Below are 13,084 nucleotides of genomic sequence, written 5' to 3'. Positions count from 1 at the left end.
GTTGTCAACTTCTTGACTTCACCAAGAATGAATTCGGGCCGCCCATAGCTCAGTGGTTAAGACACAGTCTTACTAATTTTGAAGTCTATTGGTGGTGCCGGTTCGAATCCGGCCTGGGGCGTTTACTTTTTTTTATTGAGTGGTGGTTCCACAAGATGAAAAACTTTGACCCCCAACCATAGTTAGGCAGTATGGGATTACAATGGGAGGGGAAAGTCTTGGCTAAAAAAAAGGAAGAAAAAAAAAAAAGAGTGATTCCTCTCAGTGAATGTTTCTTGCCAAATTCGATATGTGAGGTCCTCCCACTTATTCATGAGTCGTCCACGTGGTCGTTTTTCCTCCATCATTGTTTCCAAAATACTTTTTGGGAGTCATTGAGGGGCATTTCTTGCACATGGTTGAACCACGTCAATTCTTTTCTATATATATTTTCTATTAGTGGTGCTTGCCTGTAAATAACCTCCTCACACTCCTCCCCCTTCGTATGTTAGAGTTGACCAGGAAGGGGATCATAAAAAAAAAAATCTTTAGCTGGAGACCTCTGCACAATGAAAAAAAAATTGTGATAGTCTCGGGATTGGCTGGCAGAAGTGAAACTTCTGAAAATCAAATAAAGTTAAAAAATTGCTGGAAGATTATTGATTGACCGTGTGTATAGATGAATGGAATATGGTCCGAATGCGGTAAAAAAAACTCAAATAGTAAATGATTATACTATTTTTATTGAGCCAACGTTTCGCCCCACGTTGCAGGGCTTCGTCAGGGCTGTTTTGACGGTAGTCAAAGTCAGAGTGACCTTACTTTGACCAGAGTGACCTGACTTTGACTACCGTCAAAACAGCCCCGACGAAGCCCTGCAACCTGGGGCGAAATGTTTGCTCAATAAAATAGTATAATCATTTACTATTTGAGTTTTTTTAACCGCACCCGGACCATATTCCATTCATCAATTAAAAAATTGTATTAAGCATATTTCTTTTACAATAACATTTTAAATTATTTCCTTTGCTTATTTAATTGAAATTATCAAATAATGTTTTATTTAATTCTAGTTTACATTATCATCCGTATTATTAGTAAATGTTGATATGTTTAATTTATGATAATTAAGATCAGAAATGTAAACCTTTGATTGAATGTTTTCTATATATCTTGCGAATACTGTGAAAACTTTTATATCAATTCTTTCATTACTTTCTAATGGCGAGTTTATATATACTAATAATAATAATTCTTAGTAGTAATTTATCTTGTAGACATTTTATTAATGGTTTAAATTCAATTTTAAAAACCTCATTTCAAAGTGGATGAAATACAGCACATTTTCCTCACTTACTGTATATAGCTATATTCGTGTATATTTTTATCTGTAAATTTTTAATATTCCAGATATTATAATCTAAATAGAGAATATGTCGAGCGTTGTCCCTACCACTTCTGTCTCATCTCGAGCATTCCATCGCGTCACGAAATCAATTTACTCCCGACTAATTTTGTTTACTTGAGTTTTAGAACGTTGGTAAAGAAGTTTTTCTTCAATAACTAGATATACTATAGTATATTATGGTTAAATATGGAAGATTTGTATTTTTTATTGCTAAAGTTATAATGTTTTGTTAGCGTGAAGGAAATCCACGAAATCACATCGTATCTTTCATTTCTATCCCTGAGTAGGAATTTTATATATTAAATTTGATCAAAATACTTTATTTTGCAGTTGCAACACCAGTTGCAGGCCTACCTTCTCACCATAACCCCTGATGAAGATCTGAAACTCAGGTCGAAACGTCGGCATAAAATAAATAAATATGATTTTGTTAATTTATGTTGTTCTTTGCTGACAAACTTCACCAAAAATAATTTATTGTATCTCTATCAAGAGGTGTTGATTGAACTGGCTGTTCTCGAACGTCCAATTGGACTAGAGCACTCTGTAGTAAAGTAGTATAACCATTAGTCATTTTAGTTTGTTTTGACAATTTCAAAATGTTTAACCGATACAAACCCGATCAAAGTACTGTGTACGTTTCAAATTTACCTTACCATTTAACTAATAATGATCTCCATCAAATCTTTAATAAAACGAGAAAAGTTGTAAAGTAAGTCATCTTTGTCATAATTATTTAGGCTCTTATTGCAGTTGTTCATTATCTAATTTTCTGTTTATTTGATACAATTATTTTTATTTAATTATTTATTTTATAATTATAATATAAATAGTTTCAATAAATACTCAAACAGTATTAAATAAGAGAATTTCAAGTGAAGTAACTCAGTAACTACCCAATAATTATTACTGCTGATGAGCTGCATAAAGTGAAGTAATTTAGTTACTACCCTGGAAATATGTATGATCAATTACAAAAGTTGAGATAGTTGGATGTATTTGTGATCAATACTTATTATGCTTATCAATTAATAGAATTTTTTTGGTTATTGAATATTGTGTTTTTGTGATCTGTTAATTTTGATATTTCAGTTTTTATATATCGTGTCAAACAGGTTTTGATAGTGAACTGGCGATATGTATAGATATATATCTTTCTGAAATTAGTTTTAGTAAAGAAAAATAGAACAAGAGATCACACGAATACAACATTCAATAATCAGAAAAGATTCTATTGATTGTTTAGAATAATAAGAATGGGTCACAAACATATCCAGATATCTTAATCTCAATATTTGTAGCTGATCAGATACATTTACTGAGTAGTTACTAAAGTACTTCACTTTTTTGTAGCTCATTAGTAGTAATTACTGGGCTTGGTAGTTACTAACTTACTTCTCTCGAAATTCCAATATTTTATAGCCTTAAGTATGTATTTAAAACATTTATAGACTATTTAATGAATTTTCCCAAATCATTTGCGTGAATAAGGTTGTTTTGTATTTTTTAATTAATTATTTTTTTTTTTAGGCTTTCATGGCCTACATTATTGGTAAAACAAAAGATAGTTTCTGGGTTCTGCTCCTGAAGTGCCATAAAGATGAACCCATACACTGTATGGGCAAGATTACCAGTAATATGATAAAGGTAAGTTTTTCTGTTTAAATCTGGTGTTTAAAAAATGTAGTCTTGTTGCCCAGAAACTAACTTTTATTTTGCCATAATTACTTCCAATATAAAAAACATGGGAAAAAAATTATACAAGTAGCAATACTTGTAAAATACTGTTTTCCATTCATTATTTCTCTTTAAAATTACTTGAAAAGTTTTTAATTTATACATTTTTTTCAAATATTGTAAACAGTTCACTATTTGAAGCCTGTAAAATATATGACTGTTACAGATCAGGTTTGGTTGTAATACAATTGCATATGGTCTGGCAGTAGATTTCAAAATTCAGTTGTTTATTAGATAATTGGTGTTTCATGTATGAGAGCAAGAATAACCATTTGGTGTATAGTAAATAGGAAAAAAATATTTTTTAAACACAGTGGTTTGTCAAATATCCTCCTTAGTAATTTATCCATTCTTGGAGTTATATGTTGAAATTTTACATGACCTTCGCAAAATATTGAATGAATGAAAAAATGATCTTATTCTGGTACAAAATCACCTAAGAATAAATACATGGTTCACACTTTAGGATTAATTAGCTGGGAAATATTTACAAAGTTGCAATATACAGGTTAAAATTACATCAATACATTAGGTCAAATTATAATTTATCTTGTTAATCAATATTATGGCTATATACATTGTTCACATTGATACGGAGCTTTGATTATAAAGTAGGTAAAGGAATAGGTGTTGTTTAAAAGAATGAATGGATGAGAATTAGCAAATACAGATGGGGATGGAATTCCAGAAGGAGTTTGCACGTATGACAAAGGATTTGCTGAAGCAGGTAGTTCTGTGGGAGGGCGTGTATAAATCAGTCAGTTGGGATCTGATGTTTAATGAATGGATTTAATGGATGAATGGACACAATGTGATGAGATGAAGGTTATAGGTAGGTTTTTAATTTTAAAGTTTGGAATTGGAAAACACCAAGGAGATATTGCCTTCGGGATGTTGGGTAGAGCCACTTCAACTTGTTATACCAACAGGAGACATGAGAACGCCTGAGAAACTCAAAGATGAATCTTATGAAGCAATTCATGAGTCTTCAGTCTCATTTCTAGACCAGCAGATAGATCAAGCTACCGTAGTCAGAATGGTAGAAAACAAGAGAAGATACTAGGGGCTGACAGATAGGTTGAGGGATAGAATCATGGAATCTTAGGAATCGTTCAAGTACATTTACAGTTTTGTGTGTGATCTGGGAAATATAATTATTCTAGGAGAAGTGTTGGTTGAAAGTGACACCTAGGTTCTTTATTATGGAGTAAAAGTGAAATGGTTGATTGGTTGTTTGGAAAAGGTGAGGGAGAGACTAAAGGAGGCTCTTGGAACTGATGAATGGCCCTTGTTTTTCCAGCATTCAATCTCAGATTATTGACTGTCGCCCATGTGTTAATGCTATCTATATCTTCTTGTATCTTTTAAATGACCTCAAGCATCTCAGTGGAATGGAAGGATAGGTAAATTTGAAGATTATCAGTATATAAGTGGTATTGTGAGTGGTAAAAGGAATCAAGGAAATGGTTAATGTAGATGGAGAAAAGGGTTGGCGAATGTGAGGACCCCTTAGGAACACTGTGCCAAAAGAAGGAAAGGGGAAGATTTGTTCAGAATAATAACGGTTTGAAAATGGTGGGACAAGAAGGAGAGGAACAACTTTAGAACACTATTTGATATGAAAAGGTTTTGAAGTTTGGAGAGGAGGATCTTATAGTTAACCGAGTTAAAGAATTTTAATAAGTCAAAAAGAATCAACACTGCAATAGGCCAATTGTCTATGAAGGATTGGAGGTCTTGGAAAATTTTCGATAAAGCGGATTGTGTGGAATGTTGGAAGCAAGAACTAAATTGGAAAGGACTGAGGAGAGTTTGTTGCTCAAATAAATTATTAGTTGGGAGTAGACTAATCTTTCAAGTAGCTTGGTCAAATTAGATAGAATGGGTTTAGACTAAAAGTTGGAAACTGAAGAAGGAGAAGGGACTCAATGGACGAACCAAGACTTTTTTCCGGCTTTGGGAAAAAAAATGTGAAGATAAAAATTATCTAATGTGCAGAAGGACTGGAAGAATAGTCGACAAAGTTTGATGATCTTTATAAGATTTAGATCTGGGCTGAAATCATTATTTCTGGACTTGAGGATTGCAGAGATTAGGTTTTCTGGGGAAACATTTAAGAAATAAAAGTTGTCATGATCGAATGTTGTTTCAAGGATATGATAACATGAATAGTCGGGTAAGGATGCAAAAGGAAGAGGAAAAGCAAAGAATGACTTAAGCTCGTCTGGATTGACTGAGTAGTATGAACAGGATTTAGAACTAACAAGGGAGAGGTTCTCTGGACTTTCTATTTGGATTCAGGGTCAGATGCTTAAAAGAACGAATCTTCTTTCCTTTTTTCCCCTACCTGGCTCTTTCTGGCATATGGGGTGGTTATCTTATAGGTTACTCATCTATATATTCAGATAGTGAAAGCAAGCAGAGAGTAATCCATGTATCCATGTATCCTACACGAATGCTTCTTGGGTTTGATTTAGTGCTACCTCAGGCAGAGCAACATTTCTGTGACTCCAGTAGGCTCTATTTTTCTGATACACTGACTTAATTTAGCTTATAGAATGAGAAATTCATCTCTTGACCAAAAAAACATATTTTTTTCAAACCTAAGTTATAAAGTTATTATCTCACTACATTATCTAGCTTGTAATTTTTTGTCATGACTCACATCAACATCTTACCCCCCCCCCCCCAAAAAAAGTGAAATTATAGTCCATTTCATAGTTGGCATAGTGGAAAGACCTTTGGCTGACCAGGCTATCTGTCAGGTACTTTTTCAGCAAGCATACTTCGTCTATTCAATGAACAATCTAATGTCAGTTATTCCTAAATGTTAGTCATATTGTCAAAATGTGTAAGTCCAAAACTTACCTGATTGATAGTATCAATGGCCAAAGGTATTTTCACTTTATTGGCAGTGAACAAACCACTGGAAGCACTAATGTACATGTGCTCATACACTCCACTACAATTCATTGTGGAAGGAAACATGTTAGGTGTTACTCATCATTTTGACTACCATTAGTATTCCAAGGATAGGCACACAATGTGATATCCATTTCAAGTAGTTGACCAGTTTATTATACCAAAACTATTTGCTACCAATAGAATTGCCCATTTATTAATGGTATAGATTTTATTTTTACCAGTAAGATGACTCCTCAGAACCTACTCTAGTCCTTAGTTAAAACTACTAGTTATTTTGCTAAACATCTCTTGGCTATCTTAATAACTTACTTTGACACTCTCCTGTTCATTTTTATTAATTAATCATTTCAAGCTTTTATCTACTTTTTTTTTAATAATTATTTAATTTCTCATCTTTTTTAGATCAATATATTTTTGTTTTAGAATTACAATCATGAAAAATAAATCATCAAGAAAAAGTCGAGGTGTTGCCTTTGTTCAATTTTTAACTATTAATGATGCTCAAGAATTTATCCAGAAAACAGATAAACAAGAGGTAATTTTATTATAACATCTATAGTTATAACTAACTACATAACACAGCCTGGGATGGGCCTTAGCTTTCCTGACAACATTGCACCAATCAATCCTCTCTGGACAGCAACTTTGTTCTTCAATTTGTCTCATCAAACACTGCTTAAGTCCTTCTTAACATTGTGGGTCCAACTTCTCCAAGATCTTCTTCTGGTACCATAGAATGTCCCATACAGAATCTTTTTTTTTCATTCTACCATTCTTGTTATGTGGCCCAGCCATTCAATTCTTCTGGCTTGTATAAACGAAAATGACAGCATCTTTAAAACTCATATAATTCTTCTGGGTTCTCCATTCACAATTTTTCTTTAAAAAATTTTATTGCAAGGATACAGAGGGTGTGCAGTGGGAAAATTTAAAAAGAATTCTATACAATAAAAACTTAAATGGAATAAAAAAATTAACCTTCCCATTGAAAAACAGGTGTTTAATTCTTTATCTTATATTTACTTTTTATGAGTTACATGTTGATTTTTTCTTTGCCTTTTAATTGTTATTAAGATTGAACATCTTATGTTTTAGTTTTAAAAAAATGTCTTATCAGGCTGTAAGTTACTTTGATTGACTATCAACTAACTGATCCTACTGTATGACAGGCCTGTCTGGCCTTTGTTCTATGTGAGTTATTTGTTTTTTTTTGGTTTAATGTTTGTTCCTTCTGTTTCTGTTAATTATTGTTGTTATCAGTCATGCAATTCTCATTTTGGTTACACGTTTTATCTATTTATTATATCATGAGTTCTTAATGCATTCGTGTCTGTTTTTAATTTATTTTTATCATGTTATTTGCAGTAATGTGGATGGCTTTTAGCAGCCTTTAGTAGTTGATTGTGTACCACATATGCTAAATATGTTATGGAAGCAAAACTTATAGATTATTATAAAAAAAAAATTGCATCAGAAGTTAAATTCCTTGTAAAAACTTGAAATGGTAACATCAATTTTATCATTGTTTCCTAAGATTCATATTCCTCATTAAATCCTAAATAATAAATTTTTAGGTTTTATTTTTACACTTCATTTAAGAATACTATAATAATAAAATTACTCAATTAAGTGAGCACTATTGTTATTAATTTTTGTTTTGAAATTTTAAAATTATCATTATAGGTCTGTGGGCGTCCAATAAATTGTAGCATTGCAATTGATAATGGCAGAACATCAGAATTTATTAAAAAACGTTTGTATCCTAATAAAACTAGATGCTATGAATGTGGAGATAGTGGACACCTCAGTTACTCTTGTCCCAAAAATGTTTTTGGTCTAAGAAATCCTCCTAAAAAAAAGATAAAGAAGGGTTTTAAGGTAATTCTTTTTGAAATTTTATTTTACTGTTCTTTTGATTGTTATGAAAAGTTATATTATAAGCAGTTAGTTTTTCTTCCTTACAGAAAATCCAGAATGAAGAAGAAAGGTGTAACCTGACTGATGTAGAATCTTTACCTGATGATCTCAAAATAAATGCAGACACAGAGGTATTAACAGTCATCAAATATATGGTGTTGTATTTTTTATTTCATATATTATTCTAAATGTTTCCTTCATAAATAATTATTATACTACTATCAACTGACAGGTTATTAAGGCATAAATCAATGTAACTAAGCCATCTTAACTAGTTCTATGGCTGAGTAAGTAGGTCTAAGATTATGAAACTTAAAAAAATCTAATATGTAAGTCTCTAAGATTCTACTTTCTAATGTAGTAAAATCTAAAATGTATATATGTATATATATATATATATATATTGAAACATTAGAATCTATATCAATCCTGTACATTAAATAGAAAATATATAATAAAAAACGAATTACCTGTTCAATTGTATGAGTTTTAGAAATGGAAAAAAAAAATGAGTATGGTGTAGTTATGATGTGAAGAAAAAATATACTAATAGTTACTATTCAATCGTAAAAATCTACTTATAGGGTAGTTTCTAGGTACTTCTAGGTGTTATATCAGGTTCAAGAAAAATGGAAAGTAAAAAGGTATCTGTATGGCTGCACAGAGTTTTTAAACCAACAAGTCTTAAGTGCTTTAAATTCTGTGTCACATTAGTAATGGTATAGTAAGATGTTTACTTAAGTAGCATCTATTTAGTTTTAAGAAGTGGTGGGGGATATGCACCAGTACCACGCTTACATATGATAAAGTAGTGCAAAGACTGAGAAAGAACCTGAGAACTGACAGCATCGCTCAGAAATGTCCAACATCCCAAAGACTTCTGAAAGAGGTTGGGAAGTGTCCAAGAGGAGATAGGATATCAGTGCTATATGAGAAAGAATGTGCTCAGACTCTTGGATGTTGATTAACAGGCCTCTCTGATGTTTGTTTATTAAACATTGGTATAGATTTTTTTTATCATACACGAAAATTGATATTGAAAGCTGTTGAAAAGTTGGCTCTTTAAATTTTAATGTAATGTTTTTTTGTAATATTCACTATATCGGATATAGAAAAAGTTTTTTGTTATATTCTTCTTTTTACATATCGATGGGGATAGTTTATTTTATTATTTTTTTTTTAACATATTAATTTTAATTATTAGGTGATAATTTTTTGACCTTTGGATTCCATAATTTTACATATCACTGGTTTTATGTTTTTTAATCTATAACTTGACTTCTATTTTTATCATTGGTATTTCATATCAACTGTTGTGTCATTTCTTGATACTTATGTTTTTAGCGAATCCTTTGTCTGACCATCGTCCCCTCTGGTGAGGCTTTCTAAAAATTATGCCATAACATGAGTCTCCTTTCTCGTTCTCATGTTTCTTACATTATTCTTTTCCCATTCTCCATATTCTACCTTTTTCCTATCTTATATATATATATATTTTTTTTTAGGTATAGGTATAAGTTAATGCTCACACTGTAATTCAGATATAAGTCAGTCACTATATTTCATTTTCTGTCATGTTCTTCAATACTTGTTTTTTTCATTTTTTTTTAGACACTACTTGCATATCTTATATTATACATATCTTCTTACCTACATGATATTATATTTCATCTTTCACTGTTTTCAATCTACTACCATCTAATTCCACAATTATCATTCAATTTTTTTACTATTCAATTATCATTTATCAATTTTTTATCATTTATAATTCCAAATTTGTTTGTATATTATTCCTTTTCAATTTTGTTTCTCTAAATGTTATCTCTTTTGTTCTATAGCCCTGAAACTCAGGTCGAAACATCGGCATAAAATAAATAAATATTGTTTTGTTTATTTATGTTGTTCTTTGCTGACTGCACCCCCCCCCCCTTCCCCCCGACAAACTTCTCCAATCATTTATTTTAATTAGTTGGTTTTATGTGTCAATAGCAGTATAACAATTATAATTAAGTTTAGAGTAAGATTAACTCTTAGTATATGCATATGTTTTTTGCTTTTTACTGACAGTCTTAATATGAATAGAATACATCTTTGTTAAATTTTAGTTATTAATGTTGTTATTTTAACTAACCTTTAAAATTTTCTCATTTTATTTATTTATTTTGAGGAAAACCCCAATGTCCTTTCTTCAGTCAAGTTGTTAAGGTACTGCTGGAGGACACTGTTCAGATAGGTTATCTATAATATAAGTTTAGCGGTCTATAAGTTACACAGATTGGCTGATCGAACATTGACCACCCATAAGTTTTTTTTTTCATAACCTACATACTATCTTTTTCTTTTCTTTTTTTTAATGACGAAATTTCTGGTACCTTTATTTCCCTAATAAAATAAGTGGTGACTTGAGGAGTTTTATTTTATTTTTAATTTAATTCAAGCACATATTTTTTCCTCCCTTTTCTCTTGACCAATAAATCTTCCCTGTCGAGCTTAGGGATGTATATGTAACACAGTTGTTTAGTCTGGAGCCTAATGTTATTTTTAAAATTTTTATTAGGTTCTTTAATTATTATTAAAAGGTAATCCCCTAATGTTATTAAATGTGCTAACATGCCCATATTTAGACAGAAAATAATTTTTAAAAATCATGTTTTTCACCAGAATTTTATATTAAAAAAATGTAACATGATACATGATTTTTAAATGTATATTCGTCTTTGACTATAAATGTGACTATTTGAACTTAAACTTTTTTTGTTTCAGGAACTTAATGAAATGCTTACCCAGAAACGCAAAAAGTACAAAAGTGGTTATTTCAGCGATGAAGAATATTATTCATATTCAGATTAGTGTAAATATTTATAAAAGATATTTAGTATTTCATTATACTTCCCCAATGTACTTTTTTATTTCTAAAATAATACACTCTTTGTGTATTGTCATTGTCGCTCTCACTACCCATCAAGTCTTCTTTATTTTATGTGATATATTGTTTAAAATATATTACCATTTTATGTTAAGGTGATTGTAATTTTTTTTTCCTTATTTTGATCCTCAATGGCATTATTTCTTAGACGATTATTTCTAACAAGAGAAAGATTTAACATAGGGAACTAAAGTGATCAAATGTTTTAAAATATTAAAAAAAGGTTAAGTGTAAAAATAAATATTTTATATTTACTCCCTCCCCCTGACAAGTAAAGATTTTTAAATTCAATCCATTATAGCAACAACATGCATTTCACATTATGTTAAAATATGGATAGTTAAATAAATACAAAATATTAAGTAATCTCAGGGATAAATAAGGAAGTGTTTAAAACATTAATAAACAACAGTATAAACCTTTAATAGAAAATATAATAGTTACATAAATTTCTCTTAGATAATAAAATTATAATGTCAAAAAATGGAATGATAATATCATATAATATCAATCAAAGTTTTACCACAATAAAAATTAAAATAGGAATGCAACAAATAACCACATGAATTATTGTAACCACTTATAAGAACCATAGTATTTATAATTTCCTCTTTTAGTTATTTCATCACCTTCAATGGGACCTCTTGAGCCATATCTTAAAAGAAAAAAAATATTTTAGTATGTATAAAATGATTCAACAACCAAATACATATGGTAACATACAATAAATATAAATAATTATATAATTTATAGTAGTTATATTAATATATAGATATATAAAATACTATTTTCACAAAATATTATTTTATTGTAAGGCATGAGTATAACTTAAATTGTTATTTCTGTCCCAGTTATACAGTATGTTACTCTTTTTTAACTAGAGTTTTGAAGGTCCTGTAATGAGAGTTTCGTGCAAGATTGAAAAAAATCTAATGGTGTGGGAGTATCATTTATCTATAATAATTATTATCCAGTGAAAGTTGACTAATATTGAAGCAAATATATTTATGCAGTATGAAAAATGTAAGTAGTAAAGACACCCAACAATCGCCAATGGTAAAACAGTTAGTAGTAAATTTCATAGAATGCCTTATAACAAAAATTTTGATTAATCTTTAATTATATACTTATCATTTATACTAGTCCACGCTCAGCGGAGAAGGGAGTGAGTTAAAGTAAAAAAATAAAAATATATATATAATTGCAAAAAGGAAAAAAAACAATAAAGAATAAGTTGCTCCTTAGGCGCCATGTTATTTTTTTTTCCATGGAATAACAAAAACCCCGAAACGATGACTTCAATATACCCACAATATAACCCTATATAAACAATTATCGAATAGTGACCACTGGCGAATACCTTTACATGTAGATAACGAAAATCTTAGGGGTAATACCTACCCACCTGAGGCATTATCATGATATTCAGTGAACAACAAAAAAAAGTAAATTAACAAGTTGAAAACAGTGTATATGCATAAAAAAGAACAACAGAACTATAAGTACAAAAGTTTAATAATAATAAGAAATATAAGTACACAGAATTAAAAAAAAAGAATTCTTATCATTAAAGAAAAAAAATACAACAAACAAAACCAGGATGGGCAGAAGAAAAGCTGTCACGCACTGCACTATATCCACACTTGTACTGTTAATGACGGTCAATTGAAGTAAGACACCACAATTTAGCAAAACAAAAATTAACGATAACATCTCTTATATGGTGATATTTCGATACAAACAGAAAAGATTGGTTTTACCTTTCCATTTCGAAAGCTCTTTTAATCTCTGTAACAGTGCTCTATGCACATCACTAAACAAAGGATTTTTACTTCTAGCTGACATAACAATAAAAACATTGGCATAGCCCAGATTTCCATAGGTCGAAATGAATTTATTAATAAAATGCAGATTCAATTGATTTTGCCAATACAGTGAACATTATGTCATTAAATTGTCCTTGAAATAGTCTTAAGTGTCAGTAACCTTTAAATTCATACATTAATACTTATGTCTACATATACTACATACTTATGTATGTATATATATTGTAATATGCTCTTTTTGAGTAAATAATATATTTTGATGTATAAAGGGTTATTAGTATGTTTTATTTTATGTATAATTTTAATATTGTTAATTGTTATTTTAAAACAAAAAGCAAGCTAACCAGTTTTCTTTGTCTAAAAGAA

General features: G+C 30.1%; 2 protein-coding genes across 3 annotated transcripts in view; one reads left to right on the top strand and one right to left on the bottom strand.

Moving 5' to 3' along the window:
* Window positions 1-1,911: 1,911 nt before the first annotated feature.
* Window positions 1,912-10,986, top strand: LOC106688747 (zinc finger CCHC-type and RNA-binding motif-containing protein 1). Of its 2 annotated transcripts, XM_067052004.1 has the most exons (6): window positions 1,927-2,099; window positions 2,918-3,034; window positions 6,473-6,584; window positions 7,733-7,927; window positions 8,014-8,097; window positions 10,730-10,986. In XM_067052004.1, the coding sequence occupies exons 3-6, from the start codon at window positions 6,483-6,485 to the stop codon at window positions 10,814-10,816; spliced, it is 468 nt and encodes a 155-aa protein (XP_066908105.1). In that variant the 5' UTR covers window positions 1,927-2,099; window positions 2,918-3,034; window positions 6,473-6,482; the 3' UTR covers window positions 10,817-10,986. The 2 variants fall into 2 exon arrangements, with proteins under 2 accessions (XP_014288829.1, XP_066908105.1); XM_014433343.3 differs by lacking the exon at window positions 2,918-3,034 and having other exon boundaries at window positions 1,912-2,099.
* Window positions 10,987-11,294: 308 nt separating this feature from the next.
* The window catches only part of Zw (glucose-6-phosphate 1-dehydrogenase Zw), a 47,268-nt gene continuing 45,478 nt past the window's right edge, over window positions 11,295-13,084 (bottom strand). The window contains exon 10 of the mRNA XM_067052007.1: window positions 11,295-11,547. Coding sequence (XP_066908108.1) covers window positions 11,460-11,547 — 88 coding nt within the window. The 3' untranslated portion in view covers window positions 11,295-11,459. The remainder of the gene's footprint in view (window positions 11,548-13,084) is intronic.

The sequence above is a fragment of the Halyomorpha halys genome, unplaced genomic scaffold (genome assembly GCF_000696795.3).
Source record: "Halyomorpha halys isolate HHAL.00 unplaced genomic scaffold, Hhal_1.1 Scaffold1190.1, whole genome shotgun sequence".
NCBI lineage: Eukaryota > Metazoa > Arthropoda > Insecta > Hemiptera > Pentatomidae > Halyomorpha > Halyomorpha halys.
This window is presented reverse-complemented; position numbering and strand designations above follow the sequence as displayed.

Coding starts and splice junctions, on each gene's coding strand:
- LOC106688747 (XM_014433343.3), top strand. CDS start 1,987: ATGTTTAACCGATACAAACCCGATCAAAGTACTGTGTACGTTTCAAAT. Junction 6,585..7,732: donor AGAAAACAGATAAACAAGAG/GTAATTTTATTA, acceptor TTATCATTATAG/GTCTGTGGGCGTCCAATAAA. Junction 8,098..10,729: donor AAATAAATGCAGACACAGAG/GTATTAACAGTC, acceptor TTTTTGTTTCAG/GAACTTAATGAAATGCTTAC.